Source organism: Stenella coeruleoalba, assembly GCF_951394435.1.
Source record: "Stenella coeruleoalba genome assembly, chromosome: 7".
Lineage (NCBI taxonomy): Eukaryota > Metazoa > Chordata > Mammalia > Artiodactyla > Delphinidae > Stenella > Stenella coeruleoalba.
In genome coordinates this window covers 74,834,335-74,858,691 of record NC_137153.1, presented here as the reverse complement: position 1 = coordinate 74,858,691, position 24,357 = coordinate 74,834,335, and the positions used below count along the sequence as shown (strand labels likewise).

Sequence of the window (24,357 nt, the reverse complement as noted above, 5' to 3'; positions counted from 1 at the left end):
GTACTTTTTTTTCCCCACAGGGTTGGCCATAAAGTAAGGGATATTTTGGTGAAACATAACAGAGAAAATATACATTTTGTTTGATAACTGACAAATATGAAAGGAAGTTTAGAATACATATTTTTAAAAGCCAGCTCTATTAACTAATATAATAGCTAATGGGACAAGGTTCTACCAGTGGAAAAATACAAAACTGCTTTGAAGATTGGGTACTATTTATATAAAGTAACAGAATCTGACAGTGCGTGAAAAATGCATCTTCACATAGGCAGAAGAGACAACTTTAATATAAATTGCTAGGCAAGCTTCTTTTTTATAAATTATCAGTGAAAAATAAATCTGAGAATGTTACCTTTGTTAAAGTTAGTGTGCTCAAATTAACTTGGTGTTTTTTGATAATCTGATTTTAATATTAAAAATTAAACATCTGATTTGATCTCAGGTTAAATTATACATATAAAATATATAGAAAAATGGAAAAGTCTTAAGCAGCACAGAGCCTTAAACATATTAGGTAGACATTCAATATATGCTTGTTGGAGCTGCTACTGCTGGATGAATTTTCCAGTGTGGCTCACCAAGTTTTTGGTGTTATGAATTTGATAACATTAAAATGTCAGCATAAACTGTTCCACTGTTTCAATGTCTAAATAATTTGAGTTACAGACAGGGATGGGTATTTGGCATAAGCAACTGTAGTAATTTCTGCATGCTCTGTTTCCTCACAGAAATGAGGTAAGAGACAGCTTGGTGAATGCTAAATTTTTACAAAAGAACCACAGGCTTACCCAATAGCATTGCTCAAATAGATGTAGGTAGACTACTAAGCTAGAGATAGAAAGAACTTAGAGTTTAGTGGAGATAGGCATGCAGTGCAATGATTCCTATAATGATGTATGTGGTACGACAGAGCTCGGGAGTCAAGGGAAGCTGTGCACAGATGATATAACATTTGAGCTAGTTCAGAGGATGATTACAAGTCTGCCAGGTAGATTGGGAGAGGAGCATGGGAAGGAGTGGTGTAGTAGATTCCACCTATGTCCTTTCAACCCATTTTCAGTGCACTTTGCCTCAGCATAAAATTCCTCACATCTGTATCTCTTTGCTTGATAATGCTGGCTTCTAGAGCCCTGCATGGCAGTATGGAAGTGCTGGTGAATAGAACCCTCCCCCCTCAGTAGCCCCCAACCAGTGACTGACAGGCGTTGGTGTACAAATGCCCTGGCTCCCTCAGCCTTTGGGTAGGATAACTCTGGGAAGTAGGTTCGACATCATACAAAGCATCCCAGTGAAATGAAGCTCCAGGTACTCACTGTGGTAACTTAACATCCTCATTGTCTTTCCCCTAACTGGTTTCAATTCCTTCTTTCCTTCTTTGTTTCCTGGGATAACTACCAAACAAACTGCTTGGGCTCAAATTCTTGTTCCAGGGTTTGTTTTGGAGGGAGTTCAACCTCAAATATTTAAGACATTTCAGAACAAGTGGCCACCATGTCCAAAGGCATTTTAGAGATGCGCTGTCAAGAAATGTCCCAGCTTAAGCTCTTCTCTTGAGAAATAGGAAACTGGAGGTCTAGAGAGATTGATGCCTGGTCCAGTGTCACAAACATTAAAGAAAGAATTCTACCCTTTGGACTCCAAATTTAGTGTTTTGACACTAGTCAACATTAAGTGTATATATATATATATATATATATATAACAAAGGTAAAGCTTAATATAGAAATCCTGCAGTGGTAACAAAACCCTTTCTGTTCAGTTTTGAAAACATTCAGATATTATATACTGGTGTTTTTGATGATATCCTTCACAGATAAGGACCTTGACTGTATTACAGACCCAGTGAATGGAATTTCAGAAACCATCAAAATACAAGTATAGTAACAGGGTATTAAAGATGTTATTGTGGATGAAGCAGCTTCATTTCATGGGAAATCAAAAGGTCATGCCAACATAATTGGGATTTTGCAGGAGAGCAACTAACAGAATTACAAACATGAGTGAAAATGGTATATAAAAAAATGTAGTCAGCCTATGAAATGTAATAAAAATTTATTGTAAGTGGTAGTAATATTATTAATTCCATTGTTCAAGACCTCACAGATATGCTTCAAACACTGTCATGTTTTATTGCAGATTCAGACGGTCAGATGTTGTCCAAGTAATCTCATTAACTCAGAATATTCCAGGTTTGTGTTTGAAAAGTCCCTTTAACTCAATAAATAATGCATGGAAAAAAAGGATGTCTTGAAAACATGAGTGAAGAAAGACCTACTTGAAATCATCGGAAAAAGAATAGAATCAGAATCAGAGGTCAAAAGGCAGGGTTATATCCATCCCCAAATTAAAAACTAGGTGTTCACAGTTTGTTACAATCATTTTGAACATGAAAATCCATCTTAAATATGAGTTTTAGTATTTTTTGTGTTTACATTAAGTACTCAAAGTATTTGTAAAATGTGCGATGATATCAGAATCCCAGTCAACTAGATGCTATTTATAAAGATGTCTGAAGCTAAGTGCATTGGTAAATTTTAGTACTTTTAATACAACTAATTAAATTGTTGAAAGTAGCAGATTAAGAACCAGAAGCTTAAGAACATGCTAATAGTCTAGGTTTCTTAGGTTTCTGTGGAAATTTTAATTTTACATGTCAAAGTTAAATGTATCATGTTCAGTGTACTTGATTTTGGATCTTGTAAATATAAAAAGGTAAAAATGGGATATATATAATTTTTACATTTAAACATTACTGAACACGTGACAAATGAGTTCGACATCAAGGGTGTAATCTGCATACTTCTGAGCATAGAAACTAATTACATTTGAATATGATATAGTCCAGCTCAAGCACACCCTCTTGAACCCCTGAGATGACCGCAGACAGAGCCAGTTGCTTTATTCCTCTGCTAAAATCATAGCTTGTTTACATTTATTTTATTATGCTTTTCATTGTAATCTGTTTATACAATATGTTAAAATACAGTATTTTCCTGTATAAGTGCATGTATGATTCAACTGTTAGACACTAGTCCTGTTACTCGTATCTCAGGGCCAGGCCATAGTGGAAGGTCAGTAAATGTTTGGGTGGATTGATGGATGGATGAATGAAAGAATGAAAAATATGCTAATTTAGAGCACTCATTGAGGAATGTTATGTGCCTGTTGGCTTTAAAGGTACCATAACATTAAAATACTTTCAAACATTATTCTAGGGTGGCACAAAGGACCAAACTTGAGTAGATGTCAGGATGCCACATTGAGGAAGAAGAGGAGATTAAAAGAGGTAGAATTGGAAAATATTAGGAGGATGAAGAAGAAAAGGGAAGTAACTCTGTTTTCAAACACCATGCAATTTCCTTTGGAAATGAAAGGTGTTGTAGAGCAGGGATTTAAGACACTGGAGACAAAGTGCCTGGGTTGAAATCATGTCTCTGCCACTTCCTAGCTGTGTGACTTTGGGGAGGTCAGCTTTTCTGTCCTTCAGTCTCTTCATCCATAATTTGCTTCATAGGGCTGTTTATTCTAATGCATAAAGCTGCAAGTAACAGAAGACTTACTAGCTGCTTAAATACTAAAGGCACTTAATTATATAGTATAAGTAGAAGTCTCAGAGGTAGTAGATTGTAGGTTGGCTCAACAGCTCAGGATATGAAGGCCCTGGATGCCATGTCTGTCTGTCTTTTGACTCATGGCTTCAAGATGATTGTTATAGCTCCAGGCCTCCCCTTCTCAAATGACAGCATCCCAAAGGTAGGGAACAAGTAGAGGGACAGTAAGTGGCTTGGCATAGGGGCTGCAAGAGAACTTGGTGCCTTTCTTGTTTTTCATAAAGGGAAATCTTTCCCCTAACACGCACATCAGTTCTTTCCCTTTTTGACAAGAACTAAAGGTGAGGGAGGCTTAGAAAACAAGTATCTTTTTCTTAGCCTTTCCAGCAGAAGGACAAATAAGAAAGTGGTTAAGAATGGGAACTGACTTGCCAGCCAAGAGTATATGTCACTTTTGTTGTAAGGATTATTACTGCTTAGCACCATGCCTGGCACAGATTTGATGTTGTTATTATTACTATTATTATTGTTATTATTGAATACTTATTTGATACATATTACAGTTATTATTATAACTACTCTGGAATGCATCGAAGAGAATAAATCCAGTATTATTAAAGGTTTTCCAAGGGAATATAGATTCCTTTCTACCACTTACAATTATTTTTATAAATTATTTACAAACTCAGACATTACTATTGTTCTCCTCTTAGTATTATCCCTACCCCAACCCTTTCTTTATCACACCCCTACTCTGATTTGTGTAAATTGCCAACTAAGAGAAGTCATTTTTTCCTGTTTTCAAGACTGAAATGTAAACAGTGGTTTTTCTAACATATCAGTTAAGATGAATGGAAACTTTTGTTTTAATTATTTTTAATATTCTCAGGAATTAAGGTTAAATTTTACCTCAGAGCTTCACAACTAATAAAATTTTCATTGCAGAGGACCTCTTGAGGTAATAACTTGCCACACAGCCATTTCTATGTGGACTGTTTAGCTAATGGGAAAATTCATGTTATATGCTATTCTCATCAATTTAATCTTTGAGGACATCACTTATTTCAGTTACAACATGAATTGTAGTAAGAGAGGACAGCATTTGGGGAAGATTAAATAGCATGTATTCAGGGAATCAAGTAAGAATACCAAAGAGGTTAACAAAACAAACAAAAATGAAAAATGACCTCTAGAGAAGAGACAGAAAGATGAAAGTAATAAAATCTACATCACAGTTTTTATGCTAGCAAATTAGGAGACCTCTTTCAATGTCCTAATCACTAGTCTTTTATATTAAACAAGTTATATACTAGTATAACTTGCAAAGTCAGAAGCCTTGAACAATAGTATTTTTCATGTTCCTAAGTAGAAAAGCAAATAATCACATTTTAAAATCAATTTTTATATTGGAGCAAGCAGAAACATACATGACTATTTGAAATATATGTCACAGGTATACGGAAGGATCAGAAGCCCAATTAGAGGGAGAGTATCTCCCCAGGGAAACCTGATGTGATTTCCGTTTAATAAATGGTTGAAGTATTAGGAAAATGGCACTAAAACCCAGACCTGTTATTATTTGTATGCTGTATTGTTTCTTTTTTAAAAAGTTTTATTAAGATATAATTTTTATACCATAAAATTCACCCGTTTGAAGTATACAGTTCAGTGGTTCATTCTATTATTTTTAAGTGAAACAAACTGAAAAAAAAAAAAAGATAAAAGATAAAGAGAGAATGCTTGGAAAATGCTGATTTCCAATTAGAAGTTTATGTAAGTACTAAAAAATCAATTGGAAGACAAATTTTTCATTTAAAACCCCAGAACAAATTAAAAGTAATATTTATGCATTGCATCATTCTCTGTATCCTGAGTTCAGGCAACCTTAGTGTTAGCACAGGATCACCTGCCTGGGAACAGAAAAGCACTAGTTTTTCTCCTCAGATGACTGGAAACAAATATAAACTAAGAGAAAGCTGGAAGGAGAAGGAAATAGGAGAGACCTTTGATGTGGAACCAGGTGTGAGAGTTTGAGAAAGGAGGTTTTTGTTGCCATGCTTCATTTTTATTTTTTCTTGATTTCTAATACTTCCTCTTTCCAAAGTTTCGTTGTCTATTTCTAACTGCAAAAGTTCCTTGAACATAGATTTTCAACTGTTTAAATGATGTAAAAAGGTTACTTTCCTAAAAATAATACTTGAAATGTGTCATCCAAGCCTGAAGCTTCCTTTTGGACATTTTGCAGAACTTGAATCTATTGCATATGAGTCCTTCAGTGACATGTCAAAAGTAAGGAACTGATGAGGATTACAGCTCAAAGTCATGTGCTTCTCCACGTGGAAAATTAAAGAGAAATAAGATAACCATCTTTTTAAAAAAAGGATTAAAATAATTGGAATTGCTTAGCCATTTTACCAAAGTTTATGTTGACACAGTTGCCAAATATGTATATTGTCTGTAATCCCACTAATGAATCTTCAAAACTCAGTTATCATTTCTTCATGTTACTGTGTTATGCTCAGACAGGCTTGTCTTAAGTATTTACTTAAGTGCTTAAGGTCATCTATTCACTTGATATTTGTTAGACTATTAGATTTTTATTTGATACTCGTTTTTTTTTTTAACAGAGGAGAAGCTATATCAGATGTAATAGAATTTTGCCTTAGTCTGAAGCTGTGAAAATGGGGGCATTTCATCTTTATTTCTTTGAAGTAATATCTTTGTCTATTTTGTGTGAATTTCAGTAGTTTTTAAAATTGAGTTTTAAGGAAAAGCCACAACATAAAAAATAACTTTTTGCACATGCTTGGAACATTATGTTTACCTCCATTCTATAAGAAAATTTTACCTTTGGGTCTAGAACTTAAAGGAAAATTTGGTATCAACCACTAAAAACTGAAGAACTAATAATTTTCTATAATTGACATGGTTTGCTTTCCTTCCTCTTGTTTTGCCCCACTCTGATCTGTTTTCTACGGATAGTAGAGTCATTTTCTAAAACACAATCCTGATCACAAAACCTTAAAACCTCTCCCACCCCATCCAATTTAATGATACAGTTCAAACATCTTAGTTCAAACTGTCCCCATCCACCCCCAGCCTGTTGTTGTGCTACACAACACTTCTTATATTCAGAAAGTACCATGGGGCCTCTTACTTCTTTGCCTTTACCAGAGTGCTATCTTACTCTCGTATCTGTGGCTAAATTTGCCAAACTCTTTTGCTTCCAGAAATTGCGTTTCTCTCTGTGCTCCAGACTGAGAGGCCACCCCGAGATGCTCCCTTTAGCATTTTGTGTGTAGCCCTATCTAGATCTGGATTAAGGAGCAAACCTGGGAGTACCTACCTGGTCCCTGTTCTGTAATGGGCATTTGATTTCCTTAGACATATATAACACTGGAAATGTCCCAAGGAGGAGGATATTACATTTATTAGAGCTCCTTTTAAGGAGACTAATGTATGTGGTTGGGAAGATTTGATTGAAAAGTAAGTAGGGTTGAAGAATAAAAATCCCCAGGAAGTAGATTACAATCACAAAGTGATCCTAGTCCCAAACTACCTTCTCAGGTATATGAGTCTAGTTACCTGTGACACTTTTGCGTTACCAGATGGAGCATCCATATTTGGTGTTAGAGCTGAACAAATCAGGGCAATAGAGGAGAGGCTGGGCCTAGCAATCTTAAATCATTCCCCACGTGACACTCACCTTACTCCAAAGTAAGGTTTAAATGATTAGCCCTTCTTGAGCCACTACGTAAAGAATTTATGTCTTGAGTTTGTCTAGGAGGGTGTCTCTGTCCGGTCTTGCCTTTAGTCTGGCACTTACCATGCTATGTGAACTGCTTGTTTTCTCAAGTAATGTGCTTATGTCATCATTGTGTGGACTATATACTAATCGTTTTATATCCTCAGCACCTGGCATAGTTCTGGGCACATAGCAGACATTCAGAGGGTGGTTAGATTAACAAATCTGTCCAGTGAGTTGGTAAATGTTAATTATATCACTTATAAATGGGTGTCTTCATAAATTTGCTAAAATCTTAAATTCAGGGTTAGGCTGCAAGTGTGGCACCAAACAAATTCTAGACCTAGGGATAGATATTTATGTAATTCCTCAGCAAACAATATGTAGTATTTGTATTATGTTAACAGCCCTTAAAATTCTGCTCTATTTTACTGAGAAAAATTAAGACATCTAAAACTTGTTGATGTTTTTCTTTTTTCCTGAAGATAAGCATATGCTGAGGTATATCCGGCCCAGATATTTCATAGCATAAACTCCAGTAGAATAAAACTCTCCAATTATATCTGTGATGCCAGTTGGCTCTGGGTGAGTTTATGAGGCTGTCCTATTACACAGACCCTATAGTAAGTGTTAGGCAGTATTCACTTTTTATTCAAAATGGGTAATGCTGAAAATGATTTATTTGTGGCACAATGAAATAGATGGAAACTATCTAGGAAGGAATTAGTATTAAAATCTAAAATGTTAGCTCTGGAAAAAACTCAGCACAGCATCAACATCACTCTTATTATATTTTAAAATTTATTTTATTGAAGTATGGTTGATTTACAATGTTGTGTTAATTTCTCCTGTATAGCAAAGTGATTCAGTTATACATAAGTATATACATTATTTTCCATATTCTTTTCCATTATGGTTTATCACAGGATATTGAATGTACTCCCCTGTGCTATATAGTAGGACCTTGTTGTATATACATTCTATATATAATAGTTTGTATCTGCTAATCCCAAACTACCAATCCATCCCTCTACCATCCACCCTCCCCCTTGGCAACCACAAGTCTGTTCTCTATGTCTGTGAGTCTGTTTCTGTTTCACAGATAAGTTCATTTGTGTCATATTTTAGATTCCATATATAAGTGATATTGTATGGTATTTGTCTTTCTCTGTCTGACTTACTTCACTTAGTATGATAATCTCTAGGTCCATCCCTGTAGCTGCAAATGGCATTATTTCATTCTTTTTTATGGCTGAGTAATACTCCATTGTATATATGTACCACATCTTCTTTATCCATTCATGGACATTTAAGTTGCTTCCATGTCTTGGCTGTTGTAAATAGTGCTGCTATGAATATAGTGGTGCGTGTACCTTTTTGAATTATAGTTTTGTCCAGATATGTTCCCAGGAGTGAGATTGCTGAATCATATGGCAACTCTAGTTTTGTTTTTCTGCGGAGCTATCATTCTGTTTTCCATAATGGCTGCACCAATTTACATTCCCACCAACAATGTAGAAGGGTTTGCTTTTCTCCACACCCTCTCCAGCATTTGTTCTTTGTAGATTTTTTTAATGATGGCCATTCTGACTGGTGCTAAGTGGTACCTCATTGTTATTTTTATTTGCATTTCTCTAATAGTTAGCAATGTTGAACATCTTTTCATGACCGTCACTCTTATTTTATACCATTATCCTGGATCCAGAGGAGGGGGGTGCCATCACAAAATTCCCCACTCCTACTTAGTGGTACAGCCGGGAGAAGAATCCAGCTGCCTTGGCTTCCATACTACTCCCATTCTACGTAATCACGTCTCTGTGGCTTCTGCTTCTCGCCCTCCTCTCTAACCCCAATCAGAACTGGAGGTGACAGATGGCAGATTTGTGTTGCAGAGGGAAATAGCTAAAGGGTGACTGAAAATTTGCTGTCCAGTGTATGGGAAAGATGCCAACAGAAGATGACCTTACAGATGAATGCTTAAGGAGTCACATAATTCGAAGAGACTAAAAATTGTCATAATTGATAATTCCAGAAATTTTGGATTTAGCTAAGTATGTTTTTATAAGGTTGTGTTACGATGAGTTCCTTTTGTTGACTTTCTTCTTTGTCATTTTGCCTCTTGCCCATCTTTCCTATTGTTAAGGTTTAGTGAGTTTTCAATTTGGATTTTTCCCCAACTGGTTTGCTACCAGTTGACAGCTCTTAGAAACAGATGTTCTCCATTTTCTGGCTACTAGTCCAGAGAGCTTAGTTTGAGGTATTGACTCTGATCCTCGAAGTCTCTAGTGGCTTAAGTTCTGGCGAACTCAGAAATCCATGTTACATTTATTCAGTAGCCAGTCAATAAGGTACATTCAATTCACTCATTGCTTTTACCAGTCATTTTTGTGGCAGAGATCGTAGCCACATTGAATCTGCAGGATTGCATCTATCAGAGACTGGGATGACAGAGATTTCATGGCATTTGGATCCTTTTATTCTATGGAGATAGTGATTGTGGGAGAGAAAAGAAGCCTTAATACTATTTGAAAATATGAAGCAATAAACTTCATTTAGAACAGATTGTGGATTATATCATAGAACAGAAGATCCCTTTAGTCACAGTTGCTGTTTAAGGAATTTTATCACACCATTTGGATGGGCCTCTAATAAAAAGAGTGATATAGGATTGTAGTTTCGTTAAGTATCAGCAAAGAAATGTTACTCCAAATAGTTTAAATATAATGAGAAAGAAAGAATTTGAGACAGGCGTGCATGTGTGTGTGCACGTGCACACACACACAGGCTTTTATAAATAGTATGCAAAATAATGAGGTCACAAAGGAAGGTGAATGGACCAGAGATGGTGTTGAGATGCTAACGGACTATGGAACAGCTATAAGAATGTATAAATGAGTATTTATTGGAACCTGGGTCAGGGATGGCCTTCCTTTAGCCTAACGTGTATGATGGGAGCTACAAAGGAAATGACTGCTAGATTTGAATGTATAAATGTTAAAAAAATTTTATAAGTTAACAAAAAGAACATAAAATTAAAAGACAAGTGGAGTGACTTCCCTGGCTGTCCAGTGGTTAAGACTACACGCTTCCACTGCAGGGGGGTGCGGGTTCGTACCCTCATCAGGGCACTAAGATCCCACATGCCTTGCAGCACAGCCAAAATATATTTATAAAAAAAAAAAAGTGGAAAACTGTAAAAATAATAACTCATCTGACGACGGGTTAATACCTTTAGTATAAAAAGAGCTGTTATGGATTAAGAGGAAAAATAAAACTCTATTACAAAGAAGAAGCAATTTACTAGAAGAATTACAATTGGCAACAGGAAAAATGGAGCTTTATAAGTTACTCAGTGAGTGCACAATACACTTCTTTTTCTGTGATCGACTTGGTATATTAATGATATACCTGGTTTTGTAAATGATTCAGTAATGACATTTTTATCTATTGCTGAAGGGCATGTAAAATGGTACATTTTTCTGAATAACAATTTGGAAATACCTATCAAGAACCTAAAAAAATATTCATCACTTATGAACCAGTTATCCTTCAACCTAATTGTATCTTAAGGAAATGATCAGAGATGTGCACAAAAATGTATGAGCAAGTTTATATATAGATAGAATTATTTATTACAATGAAAATGGAATCAGGCTGATAACTTGCAGTGAATAAAATAACACAATAGGGCTTCCCTGGTGGCGCAGTGGTTGGGAGTCCGCCTGCCGCCTGCCGATGCAGGGGATACGCGTTCGTGCCCCGGTCCGGGAGGATCCCGCATGCCGCAGAGTGGCTGGGCCCGTGAGCCACAGCCGCTGAGCCTGCGCGTCCGGAGCCTGTGCTCCGTGGCAGGAGAGGCCACAGCAGTGAGAGGCCCGAGTACCGCAAAAAAAAAATTAATTAATTAAAAAAAAAAAACACACAATAAAATTCTATATACCAATTTAATATTATAATTTCTAAGAATATTTGATAAGATGGAGGTCAATTTATGATATCATCATATTAAGTTATATATCAAGTATAATTCCTAAAATACTTGATAAAATTTTTTAAGTCACATCAATAGTTATTTATGGGTAGTGAAATTATAGACATTTTTAATTTTTGATACTCCTATGAATTAAAAAAATTTTGTATTGAAAAGTTCTTTTTTATAATCAGGGAAAAAATATATTTTCCCCAGCTTTATTACATACAAAAAATTCACTAATTGTATGGTTTGATGAATTGCAGTAATTATATGCAGTTGAGTAACTGGCATTACATTCAAGATATAGAACATTTTCATCACCCTAAAAAATTCCTCATGTCCTTTTGCAGTCAGTTCTATCCTCAAACAATTACTGCCAGTCTCTGTTCTTTCTGTCGCTGTTGTTTGTCCTCTCTAGAATTTCATATATCATTTTGAGATCCATGCTGCTTATATAGGCCATTTTTTTGTTCTAAGGATTTTATTTTGAAAGAATATTCAGTATGTGGTTCACTCCAAGAATTAACCCAGGGGTGAAGAGGTGATGGGGCATAATGAAAAGAAGAAATACTGAGGCTGGAGAGTCTGGATAAGTCATCTACATCTTCTGATTCTCAGTTTGCTCATCTCTAAGATGAGGTTAAAAATAACATTTTCCTTACCTATACTTCAGCATCATTATGGATAACAAATTAGAATATGCTTGTTAAACCACTTTGTGAAGCACGTGTATCAGTTTCTGTCTTAATTATTATTGTGAGTATGATTATTATTGCTGATGTGTAGGTCAGTGTACCTATCTCCTTCAAAAGGAGATTTGCCTTTATGTGAAATAGAGGACTGCCTTCGTAAAGGTATATTCTGACATTAAGTTAAGCCCTAATAAATTGCTATCATGGGAGATGTTTTAGTATGGACTAGACTGTCACAAGTGGTAAATGATTGAATTCTCTAGCATGAGTTATTTTCAGATTCAGGTCCTGATATCTATACTTTCCCCTTTTCCTCTTTCTCTTTTCCAAATCCCTCTACATTTAGAGCTTGGTCTCTACTAGCAGGTTAGAGTATAAGAATGTACTCCCTTTATTAACTTTTTTGATATCTAATAAGTAATTCTTAGACTTTTCAAGGGAATGGAGTTAAGATTTGGGGAAACAAAAAGCCAGTGAAACCCAATAAATGTGCAACCCAGTTTGCAGATAAGCACCATGAAATAACTTTAAATAACTTGAAAGAAAGGATACAACAAACATGTCTAGGTCATTCATTCATTATTTATTCATTGTACAGTCACCAAATTTTGATTGAGTTTCCATCATGTTCTAGATGTTCTGTAAGACCTGGGATATAGTTGGTAATCGTCCTAATAGAAATTACAATCAAGTAGGAGACGAAGACAAAAAAATAAACAAATCATTAAATAGTTACAGATTCTGATAAGAGTAAAAAGAATTCAAACAAAAACTGCAATGAGTGATGGAGTGTAAGGCTAGAGAAATCAAGAAAGGAATCTCCAGGGAGACTACACTTAAGCAAGACCTGAAGCATGAGAAAGAGCTAATCTTGGGAAGAGCTGGAGAAAAGAGCATTAGGAGGAGAAGAAGCAACACTATGTGTAAATACCCTGTGAGAAGAAATACAGGAACTAAAAAAAAAATCAATATGGCTGACACACGATAAATACGGAAAGGTCCATAGTTGAAGACGGAGAGTTAATAAGCAGGATCAGATCAGACTGAGATGAAGACTTTGGGCTCTATCCTAACTCCCTGGGGAGAACTGGATGGTTTTACTCATGGGGGTGCCTTAATCTGTTTTAATCCTGATTGTTTTCATAAAATCGAACTGATCATTCTCTCATCTGATCTGTAACGAACCGTTTAATTGCAAAGAATTTAATTAAGAAGCAAAGAAAACTTACACATATTAAAGCCTTACCTACTTATTTTCTTTTTTTTTTAATGGTCACTTGTTTTTATTTATTTAAAAAAGTTTTTTTAATTTCTTTTCGGCTGTGTTGGGACTTCATTGCTGTGTGCAGGCTTTCTCTAGTTGCGGTGAGTGGGGGCTACTCTTCATTGCGGTGCACAGGCTTCTCATTGCAGTGGCTTCTCTTGTTGCGGAGAATGGGCTCTCGGTGCGTGAGCTTCAGTAGTTGCAGCACGTGGGCTCAGTAGTTGCGGCACGCGGGCCCTGGAGTGCACGGGCTTCAGTAGTTGCGGTGCGTGGGCTCAGTAGTTGTGGTTCACAGGCCCTAGGGCGTGTGGGCTTCAGTAGTTGTGGTGCGCAGGCTCAGTAGTTGTGGCTCACGAGCTCTAGAGCACAGGCTCAGTAGTTGTAACACACGGGCTTAGTTACTCCATGGCATGTGGGATCTTCCTGGACCAGGGATCGAACCCGTGTCCACTGCATTGGCAGGCAGATTCTTAACCACTACACCACCAGGGAAGTCCCTATCTACCTATTTTCTAAAATAATAATTAAAGATTTTCGCTTTGAGATAATTTCAGGTACTATAGGACATTATAGTTCTTTCCTCTATTATCATCCCTCCACTTCCTTATTGGGGAAGGCTTCCCAGGAACACCTGGGGGTCCCATGCAGTCAGCCAGATACCCCACGCCAGCACATGTATTGTTTAGGCTCCTGTGGGTGGCTTTGGCTAGATTTAGAATAACAGCAGTCGGAATCTGATTTATTAGCCAATTTAGAAGCTATTGTTAAGTCAATTTTTTCTTTGCTACCTAATTTTCTAGTTTAACAGCTTCAGGTCAGTAGTAAAGTTTTGGTATTATTTTGTTTTCTCCCCAGATGCTTTTGTACATTTCATACAAGGGTCAAGTAACTTTGAATAATCACCATAATTTTATATGATTACACAGATACCTTTGGTATTTACTTACTATGATAGTTATCAGGCCAAGTATATTTTTTGTATAATTGAAACTTCTTGTTACCCTGGTAAGTATCTAGAATATTGTCTTTCAGTCATGAAGACTGCTGGTTTTATGAGCTATCTAACTAAAGTATATGAAACTAATTCTATTGCCTTAAAAATAGATTTTATTTTTAATTTATATATTATAAAACATTACACAATATCTCAAGAGTTTATATTTGAATTAAAACCGTGGCTCTGAAACTTACTGTGTGAACTTGAATAAGTATTTAACCTTTCTGTGCCTCCATTTTCTCATCTAGAAAATGCATGTGGGGATAAAAGTAGGATAGTAATGAGAATTAAATGAGTTCATATATGTATATGTATATATATTCAGTATATGGAGAACTTACCCCACGTTTGCAAGAATCATGTGAATCCTTCAGAAAAATTCATTTTTCTGCTTAATAACTACTGTGTCCCGGGCCTTGTGTTAAAAATATTGGCATACCAAATGAATAAGGAGAAATCATTGTCTCACCAGAGAGACCTAAGCTTCTAGCCCAGGACAGGCTGCCCCAGCCAGATGGAACAGGAGAGTAGGGAAGGAATGTGGATGTTAGCAGTAAGAACATAAGAAACCCAGAGCTGGGAAGATCCCACATGCTGCGGAGCAGCTAAGCCCGTGCACCACAACTACTGAGCCCGCGCTCTAGAGCCCATGAGCCACAACTACTGAGCCTGCGTGCCACAACTACTGAAGCCTTCGTGCCTAGAGCCCGTGCTCCACAACAAGAGAAGCCACCACCATGAGAAGCCCGCACACCGCAAAGAAGAGTAGCCCCTGCCTGCCACAACTAGAGAAACCCCATGTGGAACAACGAAGACCCAATGCAGCCAAAAATAAATAAATAAAAATAAACTAATTAATTAAAAAAACAAAAAAAAGAAACCCAGAGCTATTGGGAGAACCATTGGTCCTCCTGCGCTCTGCAGGATTCTTACGTTAAGGTTAGATGCACAAGTTACTTTTTCTGTTTTCAGATTGTGTCAGTGATCAAATACCACCTTCCTTTTGGAATGCAACCAAAAACTTGTATAGATCTTTTTGTTTTTAATTGTAGTGGTGTAGTGTGAACAGCACAGATTATAGAACCAGATGCACAGATTTTAGAATCAGACCTGGATTCAAGTCCATTTACTACCCATGTGACTGTTGACAAAAATAGTAAATAGTAATAAGAGTAGGAAAGGGTTTTATTTGAGCCAAACTGAGGACTAGCCTAGAAGCCCGCTTCCCAGATTACTCTGAGAAACCGCTCCAGAGAAGCAGGGTTTTCAGTACAATTTTATATCTTGTCAGAACAAAGAACATTAAACATTTCTTCAGGGGTTACATTTCTTCAAGGTTTCAAAAAAAAAAGAACAGACCAGCATGTACACAGTGAGTCAGTATGGCCTTGGCACCTGGGAAGGTAGCCTTATCATCAGAGGAGTACCAGCATTGGCATTCTAGGAAGAGGGGCATTTAATCTTTATTTTTAACATGGACATTCTTTATTTCTGGTCAGTGTGCCCTTTTCTTTCATTAAAGCAGATGTACAATGTATGTTTGATAGGCCACAAACAGGCTATTTTAGTTAGCATAAAATTCAAATTAACTCATGTATAAGTCAGAGGGAGTTCCCTGTATCTCAATATGTGAAAATTTCTTGTATTATGACTTACTGCAAGTTTCTTAACTTTTTTGAGCCTTTGGTTTTCGAGACTACTTCCCCATCTGTAAAATGAAGATAGTAATGCTACAAATCTCATAGGTTTGTTGTGAAAACTAAATGAGCTAGGCACTTAGAAGGATTAACACACTTTAGCATATAATAAGTGCTCAAAGTTGTCAATCATCATCTTAACATTATTATAATTAGTATGTTTATTTTAAAGATGAGGATTCATAAAAGTTGTATAAATTGCCCAGTGACTTAATGTGGATTCAAACCCAGTTCTTCCTGATTTCGAAATCCATGTTTGCATTGATTTTATGGTGCCTCATAAGAAAAGCAAAACAAACAAAACAAAAACTGGACCAGTCCCTCAAACACTAGAATCGTGTAATCCCCACCACTATTGTTAATTAAAATAAAAATGAAAGGCTCATGGTTGTTAAAGATGTGATTTCAGAATAAACATCAACAGTGATACATTTTATGGTAGGCTGACAAAAGTAGATAGCAAGTATGGTTTTCATTAGCTTTCTTTGTTAAAATCCTCTTTTGTGCAGATCTACTGCTTTGAGGATTTTCCAGATCACAGCATGTCTGTTTCCCAGGTGAGCAGACCTTATGGTTCAACACAGTGGTAGCCATTAGTGTCAGAAGCCCAGATGCACAAGGTGGAGTGTGCAGCTCAGGCAGTTTCTCTGCTCTCATGGGTGGGAGTCAGATGGTGTTTGAGAAGGTATATGTGAGGCATGAGCTTGAACTTGTATCTTATTTGAGCATCCAGTTAGTCAAAAGAGCAGACTTATGCTGCACTGTTAGCAAGGAAATAGTGAGCTTCCCTCCAATTCACATAGTTTATTCAAGCAGTAATTGGAGATTCACTGCTTAAATCCCCCTCCCAAAAGATATTCATTCACAAGTTTTGTACCAAGTTGGCCAGATCTGTGGTTTTCATAATGGAGGATTCTCTAAAATACCTATATTCTCTCTGTATGTGGTGCACTTGAGTGTGTGTGTGTATATGTGTATGTGAGATGTCTAGGCTCAGAATAGAGAATATCTGCAATAATCAGTAGCATTGCAAGTATTAAAAGAATGCAAATATTAAGTGGTTTAGAAATGCACATCTCAAATTCCTATAGTTTTAATAAGCCTCCATGGACTCATTAAAGTTTTTGGAATTGTACAAAAAAGCAGTCCCCTTTGTTAATGAAAGTATTAGGGTTTCAAAGCTTGCATGAGGATGTATTTTAGCTCTTGGCCTTTGAATACTTGTTATATGTTTGTGTGTGTGTGCGTGTGTGTGTGATTTCTATTTTTGATGAAACAGAAACTGCTTATATACCTTAATGTTTTCCAACTGAAACACTTTATATATTAAAGCTTTGTACTCTGTTAGTGGAATATACGATCTCCTCCCAGCTGCAGAAAGGAAAGCAGTAAGTAAAGGCAGGTGTGGTTTTCTTCTGTGTTTTCTGAAGCTTATCCTCTTACTGGAACAAGCAAAGGAGGAAGTGAAGGCGTTTTGCTTTGCTTTTCCTAGAGCAGCAGCTTTGGGAAAGACAGTACATTTGACGTCATATTATTAATAATCAATTACTAATATTTTTTGAGCTTTTACCATGTGCTGGTTCCTCTTTTGAGGGTTCTACGTATATTAGCTAATTAACTTCACAATATTCCTTTGACATAGGTAGTAGTATTATCCCCAAGTTACAGATGAAAAAACTAAAGCATGGTAAGGTTAAGAAACTTCCCAAAGCTACATGAAATGGTAAAGCTGGGGTTCAAATCCAGGCCATTGGCTGTATGGCCTGTGCTCTTAAGCACTATGCCAGTGGTTTCAGTGAAAGAGGTAACAATCATCATCACCATTCATCATAATTACACTTAAATGTGTGTTTATTATATAAGCACTGTGCCAATTGATTTTAATCTTCACAAACATCTTGAGGTGGAAACTGCTGTAGACCCCATTTTACAACATGGAAACTAAGACTCTGGGAGGTTAACCGGCCCAGGGCTACACAGCTGTGAGAGGTAAGACTTGAGTTTGAATTAAATCTGACTGCAAAGCTAGCAAATAAAGACAGGGAGAAGGAAACACAGACTAATCCCTGCCCATTTCTAGATAACATGGCTTCTCATTAGCTGAAGCTTATCAGTACCTCCATTCCAGGGACAAAAAAGAGGAAATTACATGCATTTCAGGCTTCAGATACAGTGGAGGTCGGTTTGTAACAGAGGTTCTATATGGCACACTTCACTTAGGGAGAGAGGGGGGGAGTCAGTTATTAAACTGTAGGTTGAGTAAACTAATTAATTCATGAAGAAAAATTTTTAAAGAAACTAAATTATTAGTGAGTTTGCCCTCAGAGCTCCCTACAGGACCTTTATGAGAAGTAATTGAAGAGGATTAGACACCATTATACTTAAAGTGCCCTATGACATAATATTGACTATAACCATGAAGAGCGTTTTTTACATAATGCTACTCCATCATGTGAAGAAGGATCAAAGGTCCAAGATGTCCAGTATGGAGAAGAGGTTTGAGTGGAGCTTGTTGCCTGTCTTTATACTTTGGGAGAACATTGTCTGGAAGAGAAACTTGACTGGGAAGTTCCAGGGAGACACATTTTATCTTAGTTGTAGGAAGAACTTCCTCTCAACTAGAGCTGTCCACCCGTGGAATGGGACGCCTTAGAAACACACCCACTCCCTGCCACTGCATGCAGGGGGGGGATAGCACTCAAGGAGCCGGGGAGAAGTGGAGTAGACAACTATTTTAATTTTGAGACCTTTTAATTTTATACAGCATAAATGTTTAAGCTACTTAACTGAGTGAGTCATGGGTTTTAATAGATTTTAATGTATTTTAGAATCTATTATCTATAAAAGATACCAAAAGGGGAAGAATAAATGTAGAAAAAAATTAATCTATTTGGAAAACATATTTGAAACTAAATTAAGAACTGTTCTGTATCAATGGAATCTATAAAGAGATTTAATACCTTAGAAAATATTGTTGAAGGATCTAAAATTTCTAAAAATTTTATTTGAGTGCGATTAAAGCGAAGAGAGAGGAAAAGCATGGTTTTTTGATAAAAATGATAAATTGCCAGTGCTCACAACACAAATGTTTTTCTGATAAAAGTGATGAATTATCAGACACAACAAATAAGGTGATGATATTGAAATTACAAAATATTAAGGCAAATGAAATTATCTTGCAAAAGCTTACCCTTGGACTGGTTTCTGCTATTTCACTGAGATGCTTGAGTATCGTCCTTCTGAACTAGGTACACTACATTCACTGTGAGAGCCTCGAAATATCTGTTCATTTAACGTCAGATACCTATGAATTTCCGTGTTTTAACAACATTGTGAAAAATTACATTGGAGCATATTTTAAAAACACATTTTAGGCGGCAAATTTGGAACACTGAACCACCCGTATACTGTGTCATTTCCTTTCTGTTTTCTTAGGTTTCCATGGATCAGCCTCTTGTATATCTAAGAAATATAAGGGAAGACAGTGTGCAAAGTGGAGCAATGCTATGTAGAGGATGCCATGATTTTTTTAAAGATAGGGAATGTGGTTTTCAAAAGGAAGGCAGGCAGCCTGTCTGTACTGTGGCTCATCGTCAGCATTGAGACAGCTCAAATCTTATCATAATTCTTAAATTTAGCATCATTAAGACAGGAAGTAAAACACAAAGATGATCAGTGGGAAGTGGGCTTACATAGCATAGGAGAAAATTAGTTCAAAGGCAGGCTTCAGAGAGCAGAGATTTGATGCGCTGGGCTTCCTATTTTGGGAGATACTGAAAGCTGATGTGGTCATGTCAGGCTTTTAAGTCTGTTGGAATTTATTGTGTAGCTTTGTAAACATCCACATTCATAAAATTGGTAAACAAGCATTTTGGATTTATGAGAGGCAGACGTCTGGGGCTGGGCTTGCTCCCCTCTGCTCTTTCCTCATTAGACTCCTCTCTAAAAGCCAGGAAGACATCATTCCATGTGAAAATATCATTTCTTGAAGCAGGGTGGTATCCTGAAAACTGCTTCAGATGTTGTGATAGCAAACAGTTGTGGCCCAAACTATTCCAACAATGGAAGAAAAACCTCCTCTCATGCACTGTCATTCTTCTTTGAGCTTTACTTCTTTTGTGTAGTCTCCAATTCTCTAGAGGTTTTGTGCTCGCTCTTCTAATTGCCATTAGAGAGGGCTGTGAATCCTCCTACTTCTCCATTCCGCAGAGTTCCAAACTATTCTCTTTGACCAAAGTTATTTAGTAAAAATTAAGGGGGCTAGGAGGATCAAAGGCTGTGTGTTTTCAGAATGATGCTGTCCTTTTTTTTTTTTTTTTGCGGTACGCGGGCCTCTCACTGTTGTGGCCTCTCCCGTTGTGGAGCACAGGCTCCGGACGCGCAGGCTCAGCGGCCATGGCTCACGGGCTCAGCCGCTCCATGGCATGTGGGATCCTCCCGGACTGGGGCACGAACCCGTGTCCCCTGCATCGGCAGGCGGACTCTCAACCACTGCTCCAGCAGGGAAGCCCCGATATCTCCTTTTTGTGGGGTCCCTTAACAGTGAGGAACAGTTGGAGCAAGGGAAAGTCAACTGCAGTGTTTCAGCATTTTAACCAACCACTTAATAGCATTTAATAGCTTAGGGAGGTTGGTGCCTGGTAGCCTAACCAAAGGCAACATCTTGCAATCTGATGAATACCACTCTGCAGTATAGCATGAGGAAATCCATACTGCTGTCTTAGTTTCCCACTTTTCTCTTTACCCCATTTATTAATCTCATGGTAATTCATAAGGAGCTGTCAGGTTTAATCTGCCTTGCTTGACTTCATTACCTGTTACTAAAAGTGTATACACTTGTGCATGCTTAAGGGAATCATCAGCAGGTTCCCACCTCAGCATCAGTGCTTGCTACCTGGAAGATAAATCATGGTATAGGAGACTCAGTATACGCCAGGCACTGTTCTGAGTGCTTTAGTGATCTCTTAGCTGACTTAGTCTTCACAGCCTTAGGTGTGTGGTTCATTTTCATCTCCATTTTACAGATGAGGACTCTAAGGTGCAGAGTAGGCCGGTAAATTACCCAAGGCCAGGGTCAGAATTAGAGTTTGAACCATGCAGCCTGATTCTAGAATTCATGATATTTACTATATCAACGTCAAACCAAAGAAATAATTTGAAACAAATGCTGAGCATTTTTTCTTCATGGTCTTTTAGCTCAACTCTTATGTAGGATTAAATCACCAGAAAACTGAAGCAGTAGCTTAAATGCTGTGGCTGCCATAACTATGAAAGAAATAGGAAAGAAGATAAGCTTGTCTTTATAGTCTTGTAGACTGGTTTCAGTCTAAATCCCAGTTTTATTAGTTATGTCATTACTAATTCTTAATTACTCATTACGAATTTCTCAAGACCTCAGTTGCTCAATCTGTGAAATGTGGGTATGACAGTAGCATGTACTACATAGAGTTATTGTTGATGTGAACTTACGTAATGCATTTAGAGCGCCTAGCACAATGCTTGACACAGACATGTTAGCTGTTACTGTTTTAAGCTGCCTTTAATCTTTGGTGGAAATAGAATGGTGGCAGATAGTGAACCAACTGTGTGTGTGTGGGGTCTATAAAGTGATATTGGTTAATAGAAGGAAATCAGATGCATGAATTTTATTACACAAGGCAAGTCAATAGTCTGGATTCTACCCATGGACTAGATTTTCTATAAAAAAAATCCTTAGTGTCCTTAGATCTGTAACACAGGACCATTGTGAGGGAAATACAGTTGTAATGTGGTGTGTCAGGTATATTACACTCCAGGGAGGATCCATGTTGCTCCAAATTCTGAATTACAGCAGCGTCTCTGTGTATCACATCTGCTCTCACATCTCCCGTTTCTGCTTCAGAATGCATAATAGTCATGGAGCTGGCATTTACCATTCTCTTCTAGTTAATTAAAAATTGAAAATCAGTACAGTCATAGGGAGGGACATAAAGAGGAAGAATAAGCTGGAAATGCTCTAAGGATGTGAGGGTTCTCCTGGGCAGCCGTCAGTCAGCTGCACTCACTGACGTCCGATTGTTCGGGATGGGGGCGTTTACGTGAGGCTGGTGACTTCCTCTTCCCACCCACCTCACTGCCTTCAACTGGGAGAGTTCCCCTTTATGCTTTCTCACCACAGGAGCCCTAAAGACTGTTCACACCACCGCAGCAACTCTCTCTTAAAGCTACCCGTAGGAAATGGTGGGGGTGGGTATCCCCAATTCAGGAAACTCCATCTTTTATAGAAAGCATTCCATGTGGCACCTTAAGGGTTAAACTTTTGTTGCAGATAGAGTATCAGGTGGCTTTTCAGGATGGGATAACCCCCAATTTAGAAACTGCCATTTCTAAAAGGTAAGCCAAAGATACATTAGTTTACACTGCTTTCTATGAAAGGAATAACTCACCGCTCCCACTGTGTGTGTTAGTTTGCTTCTCTCTCTGCCGTCTGCCTCCTCTAATCTATATAATGTATATATCAGGGTGAGGACTGTCAGTCACAGTTAATAAAAAACCCAGAACATGACAGATATCTCTTTTATTATAGATCCATTTTACAATAGCTCTCAATTTATTGTGTCACATAAATCAAAAGTATTTATCTTATCATTCGGAGGCATTCCCTTCTCCTTCTGTGTCCTAGCCCCTCCCCCCTGTGCCAGTTTCCAGTCCCTCAGAGATGCTTTGTACCAGAAAGTGCAAGTTCCCCGTTCTCGCTTTATTGATGTTTCCTTTTGCTCTCCTCCTGGCTCCCCCCCAAACCAAGTGAGCAGAACAAATGGCCAGGGTTTTCCCCCAATGCCTGACCTGCGTTTACTGGGAGGAGAGCAGGAGAGGGAGCGCACATTCTGAGCAGGCTGCTCTGACTCCGACCGCTGGCTGTTCCGTGCAGGCTGTCCCTCTCCTTCAAAACCGTGCATCCCCTCCCCGAAGCAGCAGGCAGTGTGCCTCCATTCAGCCACGTTTGGTATGCATGAGCACGGCTGCAGGGAGAGGGGAGGTGGCTTTCTTAAGAAGGTTCAGTGGCTCAGGCAGCGCCACTTGACTAGTCTCCCAAGTTGCAGGAAGCCTTTGCCCTGATGGAATTCTCAGGTGTGGAGATGATCATGGGATGCCAGGGCTGTGGGGGACCGTTTATTTTCTAGGCACTGCTCAGGTTTGCGGCTTCTGGTTTTCCCGGTGGAATTTGGACGGGGTCATGAATCAAACTGATGCTCCTCGACCCCTAAACTGGACCATCCGGAAGCTGTGCCACGCAGCCTTTCTCCCATCTGTCAGACTTCTTAAGGTACTGTAACTTGCTGCTTTGAATGGCTCTCATTGTGCTTTGCAGGTCTAAATACCCAACTTTGCACTTGGGCTGGGACACACCTTTTGGGGAGTATAGATGCCTTGTAGTACTGGCTCTGCTGCCCATGGCTGGAGAGAGGTTCTAAACGCCCCTCACCCCATGGTGTCAGGGAGGGAGGATGGTCTGAGCCACATTTGAGAATGAGATTGTGGTGGTAGAGAATGGGCTGCCTGAGTGCTCCCCACCCGAAATCCCTAAAATAGAGATAATTAACTTCTTTGGGAGGGTGGGAACAGTGGTGGGAGTGAAATCTCTTACTCCTGTGTGTTTGGCTCCTGGATTCTTTTCTCTCCCTGGGGAAGCCTTTCGACCCAGTTTTCCTTTAAATGGAACCTGGGAGAACAAAGGATTCTCCTTATTAGTTTAAAAGCCCTGTGTCCTTAGGTGGTCTCTCAGATAAAGACAAAGAACAAGCCTCATCAGATTGTGACTTTTTTGGTGACTTTTTGTTTTTTTAAAGGCATGATAATTTTAGTCTCTTAAGTGAAGTCGGTAGTGGGAAATTATTGTTAGATATATACCGAGTGTGTGCCTCTAGCTTTCTCTCTAGCTGAGTTACACAAAAGAATGGTAATATACCTGAGCTAGGATGCTACCTGGTGTCTGCAGCACTCCTCTTTCTAGAAGCAAATACATTAAAGATACTGAGAAATTCCCCACAACTTCATAATAATTCATCTTCATCATCTGCCTTGTAGGGAAGGAAATACAAGTAAAATTTAAAAGGTGCAGAAAACAAGTATTATTTTCCCTCAGAAAAGAGAATGTGGTAATACTTATTTGGGAAAAGTGCATATCTCTGGATGTTCCTCCCACATCCATGTGGAGTTAAAAAGGCAAGGTGAAGTTCTTAATTCTCTTTTCCATATTAATATGATACTGTGATATAATGACCACTGGACCTTGAGTCCAGTGTCACAATAGAGGATTAATAAGTTAACCCTGAATAAATTACACTTGGAACATTTTTTTTTTTCTGAGGCTGTGTTCTAGTTGGGTCAAATTTGATGTGGAAAATTAGTTCTGTACAGCTAAGTGGCTTCTTACAATGGAGTATTACCTTGTCTGAG

At 38.0% G+C, this 24,357-nt stretch overlaps 1 protein-coding gene across 10 annotated transcripts in view; it reads left to right on the top strand.

Moving 5' to 3' along the window:
* The window catches only part of TRPM3 (transient receptor potential cation channel subfamily M member 3), a 1,004,761-nt gene that overhangs the window by 464,312 nt on the left and 516,092 nt on the right, over positions 1-24,357 (top strand). For 9 of the 10 annotated variants that reach the window (XR_013829197.1, XM_079927589.1, XM_079927586.1 and 6 more), the window contains exon 1: positions 19,308-23,224. The exons of the other annotated variant lie outside the window; for it this stretch is intronic. Coding sequence is in view for 8 of the 9 variants with exons in the window: in XM_079927589.1 (XP_079783715.1) it covers positions 23,048-23,224 (177 nt within the window). In the remaining variant the exon portion in view is untranslated. Of the gene's footprint in view, positions 1-19,307; positions 23,225-24,357 lie in introns of those variants that run through there. 10 annotated transcript variants of the gene reach the window in all.